Source organism: Stigmatopora argus, chromosome 1 (genome assembly GCF_051989625.1).
Source record: "Stigmatopora argus isolate UIUO_Sarg chromosome 1, RoL_Sarg_1.0, whole genome shotgun sequence".
Lineage (NCBI taxonomy): Eukaryota > Metazoa > Chordata > Actinopteri > Syngnathiformes > Syngnathidae > Stigmatopora > Stigmatopora argus.
Window position 1 is genome coordinate 29,334,581 of NC_135387.1, and position 20,213 is coordinate 29,354,793.

General features: G+C 37.5%; 1 protein-coding gene across 1 annotated transcript in view; it reads right to left on the bottom strand.

Annotated features, from left to right (window-relative positions):
• Positions 1-425: 425 nt before the first annotated feature.
• Positions 426-20,213, bottom strand: part of plekhn1 (pleckstrin homology domain containing, family N member 1) — a 33,731-nt gene continuing 13,943 nt past the window's right edge. The window contains exons 6-16 of the mRNA XM_077610975.1: positions 16,805-16,935; positions 13,216-13,365; positions 11,183-11,263; positions 11,004-11,079; positions 9,928-10,073; positions 9,601-9,747; positions 8,576-8,803; positions 7,191-7,535; positions 5,409-5,657; positions 5,262-5,313; positions 426-983 (exon numbers count right to left, since the gene is read on the bottom strand). Coding sequence (XP_077467101.1) covers positions 799-983; positions 5,262-5,313; positions 5,409-5,657; positions 7,191-7,535; positions 8,576-8,803; positions 9,601-9,747; positions 9,928-10,073; positions 11,004-11,079; positions 11,183-11,263; positions 13,216-13,365; positions 16,805-16,935 — 1,790 coding nt within the window. The 3' untranslated portion in view covers positions 426-798. The remainder of the gene's footprint in view (positions 984-5,261; positions 5,314-5,408; positions 5,658-7,190; positions 7,536-8,575; positions 8,804-9,600; positions 9,748-9,927; positions 10,074-11,003; positions 11,080-11,182; positions 11,264-13,215; positions 13,366-16,804; positions 16,936-20,213) is intronic.

Genomic DNA, 20,213 nt, shown 5'->3' on the forward strand with positions numbered 1-20,213 from the left:
AATGGAGTTCGTACAAACAAACAAACAATGACGTAAATCTACAAAAATATTTATTTGTTATGTTTATTTTCCCTACTCTACATAGAATATAGGTTTTTTGGTTTTTGAATATTTTTATTTACTGGTTTCATTTTTTTACTGAAACATAAATACGACTACCGTTTCGTTTAGATGTTATATATTATTTCACCACTAGAGGCCAGTACGAGAATAAGGAAAACGGTACGTATTTTTTTCCTTCTTCGTTATTCTGATCAATTTTAATAATCCTTTAGTAGAAACAAATACGCTATTAAAAATCCCCTTCAGGCGATTTATGAAAAAATATAAAAATATTTACAGATGAATTTATCCACTTTTATAGATAATTCACTTCTATCTCCTTTAATAAAAAAACCCACAAAATTCAACAAATCCACTATAAATATTTTGCCTCATATCAACTTTATTTTTTGAAAATATAAATAAAACCAAACAAATAAAATACGAATAAACACAGCCAACTAAAGTTTCTCAAACAGCCATCCATTTAAAATACGTAATAAAATGTACAGTATTTACAAAATAAGCGGAATTTTTTTTTTCTTTTTCCCAAAATCAAGCAAAAAAAAAGAAATAAAAATACATTGGGTTCAAAATGTTTTTTTTTCTTCCAATGCCCCTCCCCCGCTTCCCTAATGCACTTAATTCTACCATCCGCTTTCTGGACAAAACAAACGGCGTCCGCTAAGTTGGCTTTGGCGATGAAGCCGATAGCGATCTGATGTTTGCACACGTTTGCCGGCCACCGATTCGGTTCTACGACCATCTCTGCCCGGTCGCCATGGCGCCGAGGCCCCTCGCCCCGCTTTTTAATCCCGTCCAGTGTGTGGAAATTCCAGACGTTTGCTGAATCATTCCGGGATGGCCGTCCACCTCCCAAATGTTGTCATAGTCTATTTCCTGGTCATCTGGTTCTGTGGGTTTGAGGTATGATTGAAGATCTGCAAACAGGATGGACAAGCTCTTAGAAATAAATCATTCTTTGAGTGTAACTTTGATTCATTCAATAAAGGGACAATATTTATGAATGAATATATACAGTGGTACCTCGAGATACGATCTTAATTCGTTCCGGAACTGAGCTCGTATGTCAAATTACTCGTAACTCAAATGAACGTTTCCCATAGAAATGAACTAAAAACAAATTCAGTGGTTCCAACCCTCTGATAAAAACACCCAAAACAGGATATTGGATTGGAAAACATTTTTATTTGTTCTAATTCGCCATCTATTAATAAAGTACACATAACTAGTGGTTTAATAGTACTAAAATGTGTTTAATAGCACTGAAATTAGACTTTTTTGCACGGCAACACACTCGTACCATAACAAACAAATTTAAATGAACTTGGATTACGATGCAGATACACTCAAAAATAGGTTTAATCTAACTTTACACTAAACTTACCATATTTTCATGACTATACGGCGCATCGTATTTTTAGCCGCAGTGTCAGTAACGAGTGCTATTTCTGTATTTGACACACACAAAGGACGCACCGTTTTTAAAGACGCAGCCAGGCATGGCAAAATACACCATCTTAAACATGCACGCTACACCCTTGCGCTAAAAACACGTTTTTAAAAAGGCAACGGAAGCAAAACTGAGTTGGGTTGTACTTTATTTAGCCATTTTACAATGTACTCACGTCATCGTCACCCACAAATCCATCAAAGTCCTCATTTTCTGTGTCAGAATTGAACAATTGTCCAAATGAGTCATCGAAAACGCTGAGTTTTATACGTTCGTCCAGGCGGCCACAATCCATTCGCAAATAGTAGCTAGCTAGTAGCTAGCGTAACTATTCCAAGGCTGTCTTCCATGGTTCACAACTGTATTGATGCCGATCGCCAGGCCACAATCCATTGGGTGTATTGACAAAAAAAACTATATATCCCAGCAGTCATGGCGTAGTACTTTATCTACGGGAAAATAGTCGAGTCGGGGGCTGCTTGCCGTAATTGTCCTATCGACTGATTTATGTTATTTTATCGTGATAACAATTTTAGTATTGGTCCATATATAAAGCGCACTGGATTATAAGGCGCCCTGTCTATTTTGGAGAAGAGTTCAGACTTTTATGTGTGCCTTATATAAAATTGGCTCTATTTGCCCCACCTCCACCCTGAATTTCAGATTTAACCTATCAAGGGTTGTTTGCTTTTGTCTTCCCTTCAAAATATTCCCAAAAATATGCACACAAATGTCCTGACAATAGGATAACGCACCACCACTTGCCAACGAGAAGTAGCATATACTCCTCTCGTATTAGCGAACAAGCTCCGCCATTCGCACTGACTAACGGGGGGAAAAAACACTGAAAAAATGTGTTTTTACTTAGCTATTTTTTAAGCTACAATTTTTTTTATCCAGGCATGGCAAACTGAAATAAATTTCCCATCTCGTGAAATGTGCTTTCAGTGTTTTCATCCCTTTACGTCATATTTTTTTTCTTCCCTCCCAAAAGTGATGCATCATACAAAAACAAGCAGCTACTTGCTAACTATGTTCTCATTGCGATGTACGTATCATGCACAGACAAAAACACTAACAAATTTGTCATTACTCGATACTGAAGTTTCCAGTATTTACAACTTTAGCGTTTAACTACACTATTGCGCAATCCCACTTGAAACTGGTTGCTAGCCAATCAAAACGCAGTTTTACAAGCACCGTACACGCAAGGATTTCAACATTTGTGGTCATAAAACTCAAGTTATCACAATTATTGAATGACCAATCTTTTTTTGGGCCATTGTTTAAATGTTTATCATTAAAATGGTGCTATTTCTCTCATTTTAGCCTCTTAACAGGAAATTGTGTCTATTTTGGGTTTTTAATGAAAATACATGATGTAATTAGAAAAAAGATATTTGAAAATGTCTGCTTTCACTTTGAAAATACAATGATCAACATTTTTACCTATATTTTGATATGTTAAGGCCCAACCAGTAACTGAATTATGCTCAATTTATAGAAAATTTATAATTTTAGACAGTTGGTGAGTGCATTATTTTGTATTTTTTCACGTTTGCAAATCATTATAATGCAAAATTTTAGGAATACAGCAAAACCAAAAAACAATGTCTTTATTCCTATTATGTTTTTTTATGTTATATATTTAGATTTATCTTATTTTGAATGATTTGTTTGTGTTTTTTTATTATAATATATGACATTTTATTGATTTGGAGTCTTTTTAGTTTCTTTATTTCTATTATGTTGTTCTTTTATGTTATACATTTTTGATTTATCTTATTTTGAATGCTTAGTTTGTGTTTGATTATTATATTAGATTTTATTTATTTTGAGTTTTTTTAGTTTCTTTATTTCTATTATGTTTTTTGTTTTATTTTTTTATGTTATATATTTTTATTTATCTTATTTTGAACTATTTGTTTGTTTGTTTATTATTATTATATTAGATTTTATTTATTTTGAGTCTTTGAGTTTCTTTGTTTGTATTACGTTTTTTGTTTTAATTGTTTTTTATGTTATATATTTTGATTTATCTAATTTTGAATGATTTGTTTGGGTTTGTTTATTATTATATTAGATTTTATTTATTTGGAGTCTTTTAGTTTCTTTATTTCTATTATGTTTTATGTTTTAATTGTTTTTTTTTTGTTATATATTTTAATTTATCTTATTTTGAATGATTTGTTTGGGTTTGTTTATTATTATATTAGATTTTATTTATTTGGAGTATATTAGTTTCTTTATTTCTATTATGTCTTTTGTTTTAATTGTTTTTTATGTTATATATTGTGATTTATCTTATTTTGAATGATTTGTTTGTGTTTGTTTATAATTTCAGTCGTGTTTCCGTATCGTAATTGAAGGTATCATTGCGGAGCTCTTTTTTCCAAGTAGACTTTGAACGCAACACACCCGGTGTAATGGCACCACGCGTGGGAATGAGAGCCAAATAAAAGTTTTTAAAAGTGGAAAAACAACCTGATAATGCCGTTTTTAGCATCCAGGACGAAGCAAATAAATAAGGTAGGACGTGAAAACTTTGTCGATCCAACACACACACAAACACTCACACTAACCACTAAAATGTTGCCTAATTAGCCCGAGTACGCTACCGAGATATTTGTTTGTAAACGCAACTTTTCCGTTTGGGCAACGCAATCTGTATAAAATACATTTTTCCCCCTCATCTCTTCAATTAAATTGTGGAGTAATCAACTAAAAAAAAAACTCAAAAGTGACATAGACCACCAAAAACTAGAATTGCCCTCAATTATCTTCCGATTTTAGTTTGATTGGCGTAACTACATATTTTGCATTGTTTATATGATATTATACAATTTTATATTGTCTGCTGTTTGTAATTAATAAATCTCACTTATCTTCTTAAGCCACTTAGAATTTCACTTGTACTTCTACTCATTGTATAGACATATTTTTATTTGTTTTTATATTCTACTACTTATTTAGTATGTTTACTACAACCTATTTATTAGGTCGACTACTTATTTATTTACCACTTATTCATTGATTATTTATCAGTTTGTTTGTTGTTGTTATTTGTGCACTTTGCCTACTTATTTATGTTGTTGACTACTTATTATATTGACTACTTATTTATTGCTATTATTTATTGATTATTTATTTGTTTGTTTGTTGTTGTTATTTGTGCACTTTGGCTACTTATTTATGTTGTTGACTACTTATTACCTTGACTACTTATTTATTTATTGCTATTATTTATTGATGATTTATTTCTCTGTTTGTTGTTGTTATTTGTGCACTTTTCCTACTTATTTATATTGTTGACTACTTATTATATTGACTACTTATTTATTGCTATTATTTATTGATTATTTATTTGTTTTTTTGTTTATTGTTGCTATCGTGCACTTCGCGGTGAGACTTTAAATCTCATTAAACTTGTATAATGACAAAACAAAACATTCAATTCAATTTTCTAAACTGCTTATCCACACAAGGCTCGCAGGGGGTGCTGGAGCCTATCCCAGCTAACACCCTGAATCGGTGGCCAGCCAAATGCAGGGCACAAAAACAAAGAACCAATCACAGGAGGCAATTTCGAGTTGTTGTTTTTTTTCATCCACTTGATATTTCTGACTGTATGCTAGCGCCACCATTAGGATTCCATTAAAAACTCTATTTAAAGTCGAGTTACTTTTGGCCACGGTGTAATTCGGGTAGTCCTTGTTTTTTATGGCAGCATTCCAAAAATTCTTACCTGTTGAGTAATCATACATCGGAGCCATGTTGATCCCACTGGTAGATCTCGCCTGTCAAAAAACGGGAAAGTCAACAACTCCCAATAGAAAACCCGCATTCCAGAAACCGGAGTGTCCCGAAAGATGAGCAGAATTGTCCTTCTTACCGGTTCTTGGGCTTTTGAAGGTGCGGTTAGAATCTTCAACTTGGACACGGCTTGGGCTCGCTGTTCCACTTGAGTCTGGGGGGCGTGTCCTTGCGAGCTGGTTGGAACCGGGTTTTTACGGATGTGTCGGCCTACTGGCGGCGTGCAGAGTTTGAGGGATGAATGGTGGACCCGAGAATTTTGCTGGTGGTGGTTTTGATGGTGGTGGTGGTGGTGGTGGTAGAGACCATTGGGGTCTTGCCAGTTCTCCTGTTTAGGAAAACGTAGACCAAGGGTGTCAGACTCGGGTTGGTTCGCGGGCCGCTTTAACGTCAACTCGATTTCACGTGTGCCGGACCATTTTAGATATAATATTTAGATATATTTTTTTATAAATGGATTAAAAGAACTGGATTAAAAACCCTTAATATTCAGTTTTTTATAGATCTAAAACAATGTTTATTTGAGCTTTTTTTAAATATATTTTTAGATTTTACAAAATGATTTTGGAACAAAAAACACAGAAAAAATGGATTATAAAATGACAATTATTGATTTAAAAGGGGGAAAATCAGGAAATGTAATATACATCTATACTTTTCATTTTAATTTGATCCTAAAACAGAAAGTCGGCACTCATGATTTACTTTCCCACTGCATCGTAATCCAAGTTCATTTAAATTTGTTCATGTTATGTTACAAGCACGTTGTCGTGCAAAAAGATTGATTGTGATTGCTAATTTTAAAAAGTATTTTTGTTGCTCTGTTGTGCAATAAAGATAAGACAACTCCCTCCTTAAATTATGAAAAGTAAATATTTAAAACCTGCAGAAATTTTGACAGCCGTTTTGATTTTTAGCCAAAAGCCAAAAGTTGCTGTGCAATATGAAATACAGTCATACCTTGAGATATGAGCTTAATGCATTCCTGGACCGAGCTCGTATGTCGATTAACTCGTATCTCAAATCAACTCTTCCCATAGAAACGAGTTCAGGTTGCTTTTGGAGCATTTTAAGGTTTCTTGTTTACTCATTGGCTGACATTGAGGGCAGGGGAACGAATGTTACACATAACACCGTCAGTGGGCCGTATGTTTGACACCAATGTTCTTCAGTATGAAATTGGGCAAAAAAATTGACGAGTGGCGTATTTCTCGTATATTAGCCGCCCCCACGTATAAGCCGCACCCTAAAAATTGCCTTAAAATCGTTGAATTTGACAATTTCTCTCCTATAAGACGCCCCCGATTCACATGTTTTACCTCAATATTCATGGTTTCAGTAGGGAGTACAAATGTGCTACTTTGAAGGGAAAATCTTAAGAAAAATCATCGCACGTGGTATTTCTGAGATACTTTATAAATCGTCTGCTAGATTGCACATTACGAAAGGGTGTTGCCTGCACGTACACAAATTCAAAAAGGAAGTCATGTGAGCAGTACAACCAGGAAGTGTCTGTAGCAGTCTAAATTGTCATCCCTAGGTAAGATGACGGCACCCTGAGCGAGCAATGGCACGCACAAGTAAGTGAGTTTTTTACGTTTTATGCAAGATATGTTTTTTTTCTTGAATTCATAGACGTCAAAATAAATTTTGTTTAGCGTTTTATCTGTTTATCTTTTCTCTATTTTGAAATAAATGAGCGTATCGGCCGCATTGTCTTGCGTTATGGCGTCATGGCGCCATGGCGCCATGGCGTTAAGGGTGTCATAGTATTTCGTCTTTGTCTCCTTGCAGTTTCGTGCATGTCAAGTCTAATTTGTGCGCATATAAGCCGTACCCTCGATTCAGTCATCATTTTTTGGAGCGACAAATACGGCGCATATGCGGGAAAATACGGTAATTCAGTATTTTGGGATGAGGGGTCTAGGACTACAAAAAGGCTGATGTGGATTAGAAAGACTGCAGTGTCTATTTCTTCAAAAAAAAGTCTTGTATCCAGTATCCCAGTTTTCCGTTTTCCCAGTAACACCAGTATCCCTGAGCCACTTACCACTGGAACGGCTTCGTCGAAGGCGAACATTTCGGGGCTGCAGGGTTCGTCGTAGAGGGGCGACAAGGGCTGGCGGGGAGCACACATGTCCGAATGGCGTTGCGGGGCACTCATCGGGTAACCCAAGGACGCGTGAGATGCGTTCCAACTGTTGGACTGACAAATCAGAAATGGCCAAGTTTGAGTATTCAAACATCAAGAGATGTATTATCTTCTCATTTTTAGGTGTTTATAGTTGTATTTTTCATTCATTGGGTGAATTGATGAGAGTTTGGTATGCAATCCATTTTTCCCCAACTATTTTTATAGTTTTCACCCAAAAAGTCCCGATTTTTTTTTGGTCTGTAAATGGTAAATAATCACTTATTTTGACTGAAAAACTAAACTAAATGAGCTAAAAATAATAATCATATAAGTGCTATGAATGCTTTTATTGTCATTATACAAGTATAATGAGATTTATTTTATATATATATGTATGTATATATGTGTGTATATGTATGTGCATATGTATATGTATATATATATATAAATAAAAAAATAAATCTCATTATACTTGTGTTTGTGTATATCTATATATATATATATAAATAAATAAAAAATAAATCTCATACTTGTATAAAGACAATAAAAGCATTCATAGCAGTTATATGATTTAAAAAAATAGCTCATTCAGTTTAGTTTTTCAGTCAAAATAAGTGAATAATCACCATATATATATATATATATATATATATATATATATATATATATATATATATATATATATATGAATACTAATTGATATCTTTGTATAATTATCCTATATTGCTTTGGAAAACAGTATATAATAACATAGTTTCATAATATTCATAGTCCAACTTTTCCATCTTAAATGTGAAGCCCAGAATAATATATCTGTAAATAAAATGTACCATTGATCCGATTAATCCACTAGTCACAAATATAACTAGCGATTAATTTAATAATGTTTATAAAAAGAAATAAAAGCGCCCTAAGTGCAATACAATATGCTAAATAGCACAGACAACAAACTATATTTATCAAATCCGCCCAGCAACGGGACCATTTGCACGGCCACTTGTTGCTAGGTAGAATTCACACGACTCAACAGCCCCATTTTGTGCTTGTTCTGCTTTGCATTTAATTATATTAGTATTTATTGGCGTGCCAGATAAGTCAGGATAACTTATTACCTTGATAAGAATGCCTTTCTCGAAGCGATGCGCGCCACCGTAAGGGGTGCTGTAGGTCTGCGGGACACCCGAAGAAGAGCTCTCTCCTGATTGGAGGTAAGAGCTCCGCTGGGGAGACGAGTAGCGCAGTGGTAAAGGACGCGGTTCGCGTTCGGGTTTGGTGTGGGACGAGAAACTGCTGTTCCGGCTCCCCAGGCGAGTGGTATCGGTTGAGGAGGGTCGGCTGTACTGTAGACAAAAAGCGGGTTAATGGTGAGGAATGCAATTGTTGGCAAGTTCTGCTTACGTCCTAAAATACGGGTTTTTCAGGACCAATACTGATTATTATGAATTTTACGTTGGTGGTGGTGTGGGTTTGCAGGTGTTTGGACTCTTAGTTGGACTTGAGTTTGGTGGGAGGGCAGTTGAGACGCTTAAAATTGCCTTAAAATCGTTGAATTTTACAATTTCTCTCATATAAGCCTCCCCTGATTGACAATTTTCACCTCCATATTCATGGTTTTAATAGGGAGTACAAATCTGTTACTTTGAAGGGAAAATCTTAAGAAAAATCATCGTACGTGGACGAATTAAAAAAGGAGGTCACGTGAGCAGTACAACCAGGAAGTGTGTCCGAGTCTCTGGGTGCAATAATAGCATGAGATACACATGACGCAGGTATCAAGGCTGATATTTTAATGATCGACCGCGAGACCTTCAATCAACCTTTCATGCAAGATACAGTTTATTGTTTTTTGAATTTCATTCGTAGACGTCGAAATAAATTTTGTCTAGCGTTTTATCTGTTTATCTTTTCTCTATTTTGAAATAAATGACCGTATCGGCCGCATTGTCTTGCGTTATGGCGTCATGGCGCCATGGTGTTAAGGGTGTCATAGTGTTTCGTCTTTTGTCACCTTGCAGTTTCGTACATGTCAAGTCTAACATGTGCGCATATAAGCCGTACCCTCGATTCAGTCATTTTTTTAGTTACAAATACGGCTTATATGCGAGAAAATACGGTATGTAGATTGATGGCAACTTACGCAGAGAGGTTCCGTGTATCCCGGTGAGAGCGGGTTGTCTTCATGGGTGGGGAACTGACGGTTGTAAGATCCACGTCCGTTGTGATTGAACTTAATTGACTCGGGTTGGCCTTGACTATTCCCACTCCACCTGTCAAACTGCGGTGTCTGCACACCACACAAAATTCCACACATTGTCATTGGCTGAGGGCGTGACAACACCGGAAGATTCACGTTGGATAATTGCTAGGATCGTTTACTCAGCCCGAAGACTCTCAAAACAGCTGTTGATAGCTCACACGGTGATTGTTTGGGGCCTATAAAAAAAATAAAGGGGGCGGGTCTTACCTCTCTGTGCGTGGGTGTGTAGATGATGTCATAAACTGGGGGCGGTGGAGTCAAAACGGGTACGTCAGCAGCTTTGAAATGCTGGATCCAGTCGCAGAACTCGGTCCTATCCAGACAGGTCACCACGATGGGGTTGATGAGCTTCCCTAGCGACAGAAAAAAAGGGGGAGGAGTCAACACAGGGGGTCCATCGGTCCGGTCGCTCAGTGGAATTTGCTATGGTCAGGTTGTCATTCATTGGGGATGAAACCGATTCATTCATGGAGGCTTGCACTTGGTGACGTTAGCACATTCCCGTGTCTAGTTAGCGTAAATTATGCATAACTCGGTACACTAGGGAGGCTAGAATGTCAAGACTGTATTTCAACTGTGTGTATCACTATACGGTCTTTGAGTTTGCCCAGTTAAGGATTTTCAAGATAGCCACGTAGTAGACAATCAATTAATGTGTTTTATTGCGTACAGATTTTAACAATAGGCTGCTATAGTACATTGATGCAGCAATATACGTTCATTTTCTGAACTACTTATCCTCACAAGGGTCGCTTGGGGTGCTGGAGCATATCCCAGCTAGCTACAGGCACCAGGCAGGGGACACCCTGAATCGGTGGCCAGCCAATCGGAGGGCACAAGGAGACAAAGGACAACCAATCATAGCGAGGGGGAATTTAGAGTGTTGAAACGGTTAGCCTAGCATGCATGTTTTTGGGTTGTGGAAGGAAACCGGAGAAAACCCACGCAAGCCTGGGGAGATAACTACAGGCACCGGGCAGGGGACACCTTGAATTGGTGGCTAGCCAATGGCAGGGCAAAAGGGGACGGACAACCAATCATAGCTAGGGGCAATTTAGAGTGTTCAACCAGTTAGCCTAGCATGCATCTTTTTAAAATGTGGGAGGAAACCGGAGTACCTGGAAAAAACCCACCCAAGCCCAGGGAGAACATGCCAACTCTACACAGTGAGGACCCACCTGGGATCGAACCCTCGATCCCAGAACCGCGAGGCCGACGCGCTAACCATTCATCCCCCATGGCAATATACAGTGTTGTACATATTACAAAGTGCTTGTACCTACCTTCAATCATGAAGGAGTTGGGCTTGACATCTTGGCAGGGCGTGGTCACCGTGATCATGTTGAGCGGAAGCTTTCCCTGACAGAGATTAAAACCAATCAATATTTGATTGGATAGTAGGCAAGCACACGGTTCACAAAGAGTTTCAATTGGCTCAATAGAAATTGAAAATTTGAAGTACCTTATAAAACAGGCCGTGCTCTTCTTCTAATAAGATGATTATTGTGGACGTGTACATCACCAGAAGTCGGTCACTTTGTTCCTGTTAATACAAAAGGAGTATAACGTGACCAACAGTAATATTTGTATACCTGTCAACTAATACGTTTTCCCGTATTTTATAATTTTTTTATCATTTCAATTTGTGTATGCCGCATAACAACTTTGGTACGGGATTTTTTTTAAGTACGTTTTTTTTAAACCGATCTCGTTTTACCCATTTCGGCTCTAATCCGGATCGTCTCGGTCACGAAAACGCCATCGTCAACTGCTAATGTTGTCATGCTTTTAGCATCAAATGTGCACGAGTTTCAGTGTAGATTGTCACATTTTTATGAACTTAAATTTTTTTTTAAATAATTAATGGCAGAAAAAATGGCAAAGTAGTGAATTTGAGGGATAACTGTATTGTCATGATATGTGCACGCACAGATCAGACTAAATATCGAACTACGAGGAGGCAAAATGTTGATTGGACGGAATGTTCTTCAGCAATATAAACAAGGCTTTATTTTTCCGCCGCTTTGAAGCTTCGCTGGGTTTAACGCCATCAAATTCTTGAGCTACAAAGCTAATAAAGCCTGATAACGTCCCACAGACCACAGACAGATAAGACGGAATGAGGATAAGCACAGAGGTCACTTTGAGACCTCTTTCAACTATTTACAAAAAATAAATTAAAAAAAATACACCAGTTGAATTCTTTAATACTTCTCGGTAAAATTGGGGTATTTTCCCAGCTGAGTATCCGTGCGTATCATTGAGTATCAAAGGGTATCAATGAGTATCAATGAGTTTCAATGAGTATCAAAGAGTATCAAAGGGTATCACTGAGTTTCTAAGAGTATCGGAGTATCAGAGTATCGAAGTATCAATGAATATCAATGAGTATTAATGAGTATCAATGAGTATTAATGACTATCAATGAGTATCAGAGTATCATTTAGTATCATTTAGTATCACTGAGTATCTAAGAGTATCGGAGTATCAATGAGTATCAAAGAGTATCATTGAGTATCATTGAGTATCAAAGAGTATCAAAGAGTATCATTGAGTATCATTGAGTATCATTGAGTATCAAAGAGTATCATTGAGTATCAATGAATATCATTGAGAATCAATGAGTAACATTGAGTAACATTGAGTATCAATGAGTAACATTGAGTATCATTGAGTAACATTGAGTATCATTGAGTATCATTGAGTATCATTGAGTATCATTGAGTATCATTGAGTATCATTGAGTATCATTGAGTATCATTGAGTATCATTGAGTATCATTGAGTATCATTGAGTATCATTGAGTATCATTGAGTATCATTGAGTATCATTGAGTATCATTGAGTATCATTGAGTATCATTGAGTATCAATGAGAATCAATGAGAATCAATGATTCTCAATGATTCTCAATGAGAATCATTGAGAATCATTGAGAATCATTGAGTATCATTGAGTATCATTGAGTATCATTGAGTATCATTGAGTATCATTGAGTATCATTGAGTATCATTGAGTATCATTGAGTATCATTGAGTATCATTGAGTATCATTGAGTATCATTGAGTATCATTGAGTATCATTGAGTATCAATGAGTATCAATGAGTATCAATGAGTATCAATGAGTATCAATGAGTATCAATGAGTATCAATGAGTATCAATGAGTATCAATGAGTATCAATGAGTATCATTGAGTATCAATGAGTATGCATGAAGCCGACTCTAATGAAAAAAAAATGATTTAAAAGGCGCTAGATGCGGTGTCAACGCCACAGTGCCAATGTGACGATCCTGTTGGTGCGTTTGGGACTCGGCTCTCTCAACAGCCAGTTCCATTTTTTACCTCACAGATTTGCGGGGACCCATTTGCACCCAGCAAAAAAAGCCACATGGGGCTCCCCAGCCATAGGAACTATCTATCTCTCTCTATTATAGTATCTACGTTACTTCAAAAGGAAGAAGACTTAGAAGAAAGATGGCATGCTTTAATTGTACCTGACAGGGGAGGTGTTGCAGTCGAACTTTGGTGACGTAGCTAATGGGACCCAGGCTGTCTCGCTGGGAGCCCTCCCATTCGTAGATAGGCTCTTTGTTGATGGAGTTTCGGAGCTCTTCTTTGCCTGTGGGGGTCTTCTCCTGGTTTTGCTATGAAAGACAAAAACAGTGCACGGGGGAGATTAAACACAGAACAGTAAACAGAACTCTTCATTCCTGTCAAATTGTTTTTTTTATCATTTCAAATTGTGTACGCCGTATAATAACTTTTGTACAGGAAAAATGTTTTTTTTAAAAGTACGTTTTTTTTGTAATTTTTTTTACCTATTTCGGCTCTAATCTGGATTGTGCCGGTCACTGGTAGCAGATGAAAACATCATCGTCAATTGCTAATACAGTAATCCCTCGAATACCGTGGTTAATGTAGACCAGGAGGGGTCAGACTCGGGTTGGTTCGCGGGCCGCGTTAACGTCAACTCGATTTAATGTGGGCCGGACCATTTTAGATACAGACACTCCTCAACTTACGAACGCAATTGGTTCCGAGCGATTGTTCATAAGTTGAATTTGTTTGTAAGTTGATTTAGTGCTATATTTTGTATTATAATTTATGTTTAAGGCCTATATAAGTATATTGAAGGTTTATATAAGTGCATTTGTATGTTTAAGGCTTGTATAAGTAACACGCATTGGTTTGTACTGAAAAAAAAAACATTTAATAAAATGGAGAGAATATGTACAGTACTGTAGAGAGAGAGAGAGATTTATGTATTAGAAACTGGCCAAAAGAAGCGACCTAATGACGATTGCACAGTTTTCTTCTTTTTTTCCATCATAAATGATGCAGTAGCACTGTATGGCATCATTCAATTGATTTGCAAACTTTGTGCAACGTTCAATATTTGGGTCCTGCTGCTCGATCTTTCTGTTTATAAATGGTACTGAATGTGCAACGCTCACCACTTTCTGACGCGCATCAAGCTTCGTTATTATTGCCACTCGTTTCAAATGAAATGGCTTGCCTCTTCCTTGCAACTCCCTCAATAGAAGCCTTTAGCTTTTTACCAACCATATTCAATATTGGATGCATGAGATATTTAATGATACAAATGAAAAAGGTTCTTTGCACACTGGAGATACATTCACGCACTTCCGCATTGCAACGAAGAAGAAGGTAGATGCTGAGTGAGCTGAGCTCTCACAGCGCCAGGCGTCGGTATTAGCGGCGGAAAGAAGTACTACTCCGAAAAAGACGCGAAATACAAAATTGGACTTGCGAACATTTTTGGACTTAAACGCAATTTGCAGACATGTTCGTATGTACCGTTGTTCGTAAGTTGAATGTTCGTAAGTAGGGGAGCGTCTGTATAATATTTAGATTTTTTTTTATAAATGGATTAAAAGAACTCGATTAAAAGCCCTGAATATTCAGTTTTTTATAGATCTAAAACAATGTTTATTTTAGCTTTTTTTAAACATATTTTTAGGTTTTACAAAATTATTTTTGAACTAAAAACACAGAAAAAATGATTAAAAAATTACAATTATTGATTTCAAAGGGGGAAAATCAGGAAATCTAATATACATCTATACTCTTTATTTGAATATGGTCCTAAAACAGAAAGTCGGCACTCATGATTTACTTTCCCGGGCCACACAAAATGATGCGGCGAGCCAGATTTGGCCCCCGGGCCGCCACTTTGACACATGATGTAGACCAAACATGGCCGTGATAATTGAAAAATCGCTAATTCAAGTCACCCCTATTAAAAATGTATACATTTTTTTTTTACTTCACTGCTGAGTCCTAGAAGCAAAGAGTGGTTTCAGCATTTGTCACATTTTTATGAACTTTAAAAAAATGAATTATTTTTTAATAATTAAAAGCAGAAAAAAATGGCAAAGTAGTGAATTCCCGATAATTGAGGGATTACTGTATTGTCATGATATGCGCACACACATCAGTAATGTCCGCCTTTTTACTATATATAAATATAGCGTGTCAGCAAGCAATGTACCCAGACAGTCAAGCTGTCAACGTCATACAGCGACATCTACAGGATCTGGAATTTACTGCATACAAAAGACTGATTGGGCACCTCGTCCACTTTGAACAAAATGTTCGACTTCAAAGTGAGTAAATATGTTGTGTTTTTCATTTGTATGGTTTATTATCTCTAAGGGGAATTGCAATCGCTGCATTGCGATTGGCCGAGTGGTCACCTAGCCAATTTCACACCTGATAAAAATATAATGGGAATGTTTGTAGGTTTAGATAACAGTTATGGTGCAGTCAAGGCCGCGCCTTGCTTTGCAACCCCCGTTGAGGGCCAAGAACTGACCTACTTGACTCACTACACACTCCCGCACATCCTGTTTCTTCAGCACATGGGAGAATTTTTTTCCCCCACCCCAGTTGGAAAAGAAATAAGGACCAATACTAAATCGGGAAGTATGTAGTATTTTATTTAGGGTTGGTTTGCTCGGGTGTATTCACACCAGAAGAATCCATAGTTTGCTTTTTGTTGTGTTTTTTAATGGGGTTCCTTTGACAAATCCTCCAGAATTCGGCAAAAAACACTCATGTGCAAACGGGGTTCAATCATTGGACCAAACGGTCTGGTGGGGTAACACGGTAAAATACGGAAGTTAAAGATGTTGGAACTACAGCGCGCTTATGTCGAACCCCAATTCGTGTTAGCCCACGAGCTGCTAATCACAGCCTGTGATGCTAACCAAACAATTTCCCATCATGCCCAATGTAGTGAAACTGCGTAAATTGAAGCCGCAATATTCAAGGGATTACTGGGACAGGGAAGTGGCTTCCATTTGCAAGTTTCAGAGTGGATTTTCACATTTTTATGAACTTACAAAAAAAAAAAAAAAAAAAAAAATTCCCCCAGAAAAAAAATCTGCAATGTAGTGAAACCGCGTAAATTGAAGCCGCCATATTCAAGGGATTACTGGGACAGGGAAGTGGCTGCCATTTGCAAGTTTCAGAGTGGATTTTCACATTTTTATGAACTTACAAAAAAATTGATAAAAAAATAAATAAATTCCCCCAGAAAAAAAATCTGCGATGTAGTGAAACCGCGTAAATTGAAGCCGCCATATTCAAGGGATTACTGGGACAGGGAAGTGGCTGCCATTTGCAAGTTTCAGAGTGGATTTTCACATTTTTATGAACTTACAAAAAAAAAATTAAAAAAAAAAAAATTCCCCCAGAAAAAAATTCTGCAATGTAGTGAAACCGCGTAAATTGAAGCCGCGATATTCGAGGGATTACTGGGCCAGGGGAGTGGCTTCCATTTGCGAGTTTCAGCGTGGATTTTCACATTTTTATGAATTTACAAAAAAAAAAAAAAAATGAAAAAAATTCACACAGAAAAAATATCTGCAATGTAGTGAAACCGCAAAAGTTGAAGCCGCGATATTCGAGGGATTACTGTATATTCATTAATACGTGCTGTCCTTTATTAAATCAAGTCCACCAGTTGGTAGCCACACCTCCTCCCACCATCGCCAACTTTATACATTTAGTCCGAACCAAAAAAGCAAGCAAATAAATCAAATATTTGCCCGATCTTACTTTGACTCTGGTGTAGTTTTTCGCCATTGCCGTGCCGCCGTTAGCTTCAATGTTTTCTTTGAGGAGGCCAAACCATCGGTCCATTTCTTCTTGACTGGCGCAGTAGACGATGATAGGATTCAGGCTAACACCTGTGAGGAGCAAACAAACCGCTTTCATTTCTCAGAAGAACCTTCCGCTATTAACCGCAAACCCCGCTTGCGCTATTGTGTCTAGAACGCGCTAACTGTTACCATATGTGGAAAAAGCACATGTCACCCGGTTTTTCCTAAAGAGCCCCCCACAAGAATTTCCAACCCTAGCGGTCTTGTCCTCCCACACACCGCGAGCCCTGCAGGAATGAAAAATACTTTCCCTTTATCAAATCCACACATACCAGAGATAGACTGGAAAGTCGTTTGATTTAATAGCGCAAGACACACATGCCGTTGCGTATAAATAACGAGGCGACTGTTTTCTAGCGTTAGCGTTATCTTATTACAGCATACCTGGCAACCTCGCCCATATGCTCCCTTTATTAATGATTGCAATTCCCCTTATTAAGCGATAGAAAAAATATTAAAATATTTACTTGCTAATACAGTAATCCCTCAAATATCGCGGTAATTCGAGTCACCCCTATTAAAAATGTATATATTTTTATTTTTTTTATTTTTTTTACTTCACTGCTGAGTCCTAGTAGCAAGAGTGTTTTCCACTCACGAAGCGCGGATTTTCACATTTTTATGAACTTTAAATAAAAAAAATCTTTTTAAAATTAATTAATAGCAGAAAAGATCCCATTTTACCCATTTCGGCTCTAATCTGGATCGTATCGGTCACTTAAAAGTCTCAAATTTTGTCCAAAGTGGACGGGCTGCCCAATCAGTCGATGCGTCTTTTGCATGCAGTAAATTCAAGATCCTGTAGATGTCACTGTATGACGCTGACAGCTTGATTGTCTGGATACCTTGCTTGCTGACGCGCTATATTTATATATAGTAAAAAGGCGTACTTGACTGATGCTCGTGCGCATATTGTGACAAGACAGTAATCCCTCGATTATCGCGACTTGACTTATCACAAATTTACTACTTAGCGATTTTTTTCTGCTATTCATTATTAAAAAAAGTTTTTTTTTTTTTAAGAGTCATAAAAATGTGAAAATCTGTGAGCGGAAACTCTACCAGGACTCAGCAGTGAAGTAAAAAAATGTTTATACATTTTTAATACGGGTGACTCCGAATTTGCGATTGTCACGGCCATGTTTGGTCTATATTAACTGCGATATTTGAGGGATTACTGTATTAACAATTGACGATGATGTTTTCATCTGCTACCAGTGACCGATACGATCCAGATTAAAGCCGAAATGGTTAAAATGAAATCTTTTCTGCTAATAATTATTTACAAAAAGATTATTTTTGGTAAAGTTCATAAAAATGTGAAAATCTGCACTAAAACATCTAAGCGGAAACCACTCTTGCTACTAGGACTAAAAAAAAGTTTAAAAAATTATAAATTTTTAATAGGGGTGACTCCAAATTCGCGATATTTCAATTGTCACGGCCATGTTTGGTCGACATTAACTGCGATATTCCAGGGATTACTGTATTAGCAATTGACGATGATGTTTTCATCTGCTACCAGTGAACGATACGATTCAGATTAGAGCCGAAACGGGTAAAACCAGATCGGTTTTACAAACAACGAACTTTAAAAAAAAATCCCATACAGAAGTGGTTATACGGCATACACAATTTCAAATGTTCAAAAAAACAAAATACAGGAAAAACATATAAATTGAAAGGTATGAGTTAGCCTAGCATGCAGGTTTTGTGTGTACCCTAAGAACACCCACCATAGCCCGGGTAAAAGTCTACACAGTGAGGACCAAACCGGGATCGAACTACTTACCTACTAACATACTTTTTTTTTTAAACATTTTTCCCGTACGAAAGTTGTTATACGGGCTACACAATTTGAAATGATAAAAACGTATAAAATACAGGAAAAACGTATACGTTGACAGGTACGTTAACGGCTGAATTCTTGCGGTTGCCAGTTAGACGAGCCGGAGAAATTATAAATGAAGGCAATTATGAGACTAGCAGGAAGAGTAATGGTGCTAATTGTTGTTATTTAATTTAACGTAGCTAAAGAGAATTTTATTTTGACGGTTCGGCGGATTGTTCCTGGGAGTTCCTTCTCATGCCGTTTGCTCCGTCACCCCACCGCTGACAACGTTTTTGGTTCGCGGCCAAGGCAGAGGAAATGTCTCACACTCTCGGCTACGTCAGATCTCTCGTTCGACTCAGACTTTCGTAACATTTCCTCCACATGTGCCCGTACCGCCCATCGAGTAAATAAAATGCTTCCGTGCGAATAAGAAATGACGCCAATTTAAAAGCGAACAATAACAAGGTCGTTACAGGAAATATAAAGTCAAATCCGTCCATATTTGAAAAGTTGAAGGACTTACTCACAATTGCAATGTTACTGTTGATTTTGTGAGGTTGTTTTAATTTATGTCTTATTCTGAAGTTAATTTTTTAAATAATTTTATAAGCAGTTGGCATAGTGGTTGAGTGGTTTGGGTGTCGGCTTCGCAGTTATGGGGTCCTGGGTTCGATCCCAGGTTGGTCCTCCTGTGTGGAGTTTGCACGTTCTCTCTCTGGGCTTTTGTGGGTTTTCTCTGGGTACTACTGTTTCCTCCCACGTTCCAAAAACATGCAAGCTAAGCTAATTGACCACTCCTGTGTGGAGTTTGCATGTTCTCCCTGGTCTTGCGTGGGTTTTCTCCGGGTATTATGGTTTTCTCCCACATTTCAAAAGCATGCAAGCTAAGATAAGCTAATTGACCACTCCTGTGTGGAGTTGCCATGTTCTCCCTGGGGCTTGCGTGGGTTTTCTCCGGGTACTACGGTTTCCTCCCACATTTCAAAAGCATGCAAGCTAAGCTAATTGACCACTCCTGTGTGGAGTTTGCATGTTCTCCCGGGCTTGCGTGGGTTTTCCCCGGGTACTATGGTTTCCTCCCACGTTCCAAAAACATGCAAGCTAAGTTAAGCTAATTGACCACTCCTGTGTGGAGTTTGCATGTTCTCCCTGGGCTTGCGTGGGTTTTCTCCAGGTACTCTGTTTTCCTCCCGCATTCCAAAAACATACAAGCTAAGCTAATTGACTACTCCTGTGTAGAGTTTGAAATTTCTCCCTGGGCTTGCGTGGGTTTTCTCTGGGTACTACGTTTTCCTCCCACATTCCCAAAACATGCAAGTTAAGCTAAGCTAATTGACCCCTCCTGTGTGGAGTTGCCATGTTCTCCCCAGGGCTTGCATGGGTTTTCTCCGGGTACTACGGTTTCCTCCCACATTTCAAAAGCATGCAAGCTAAGCTAATTGACCACTCCTGAGTACAATTTGAATCTTCT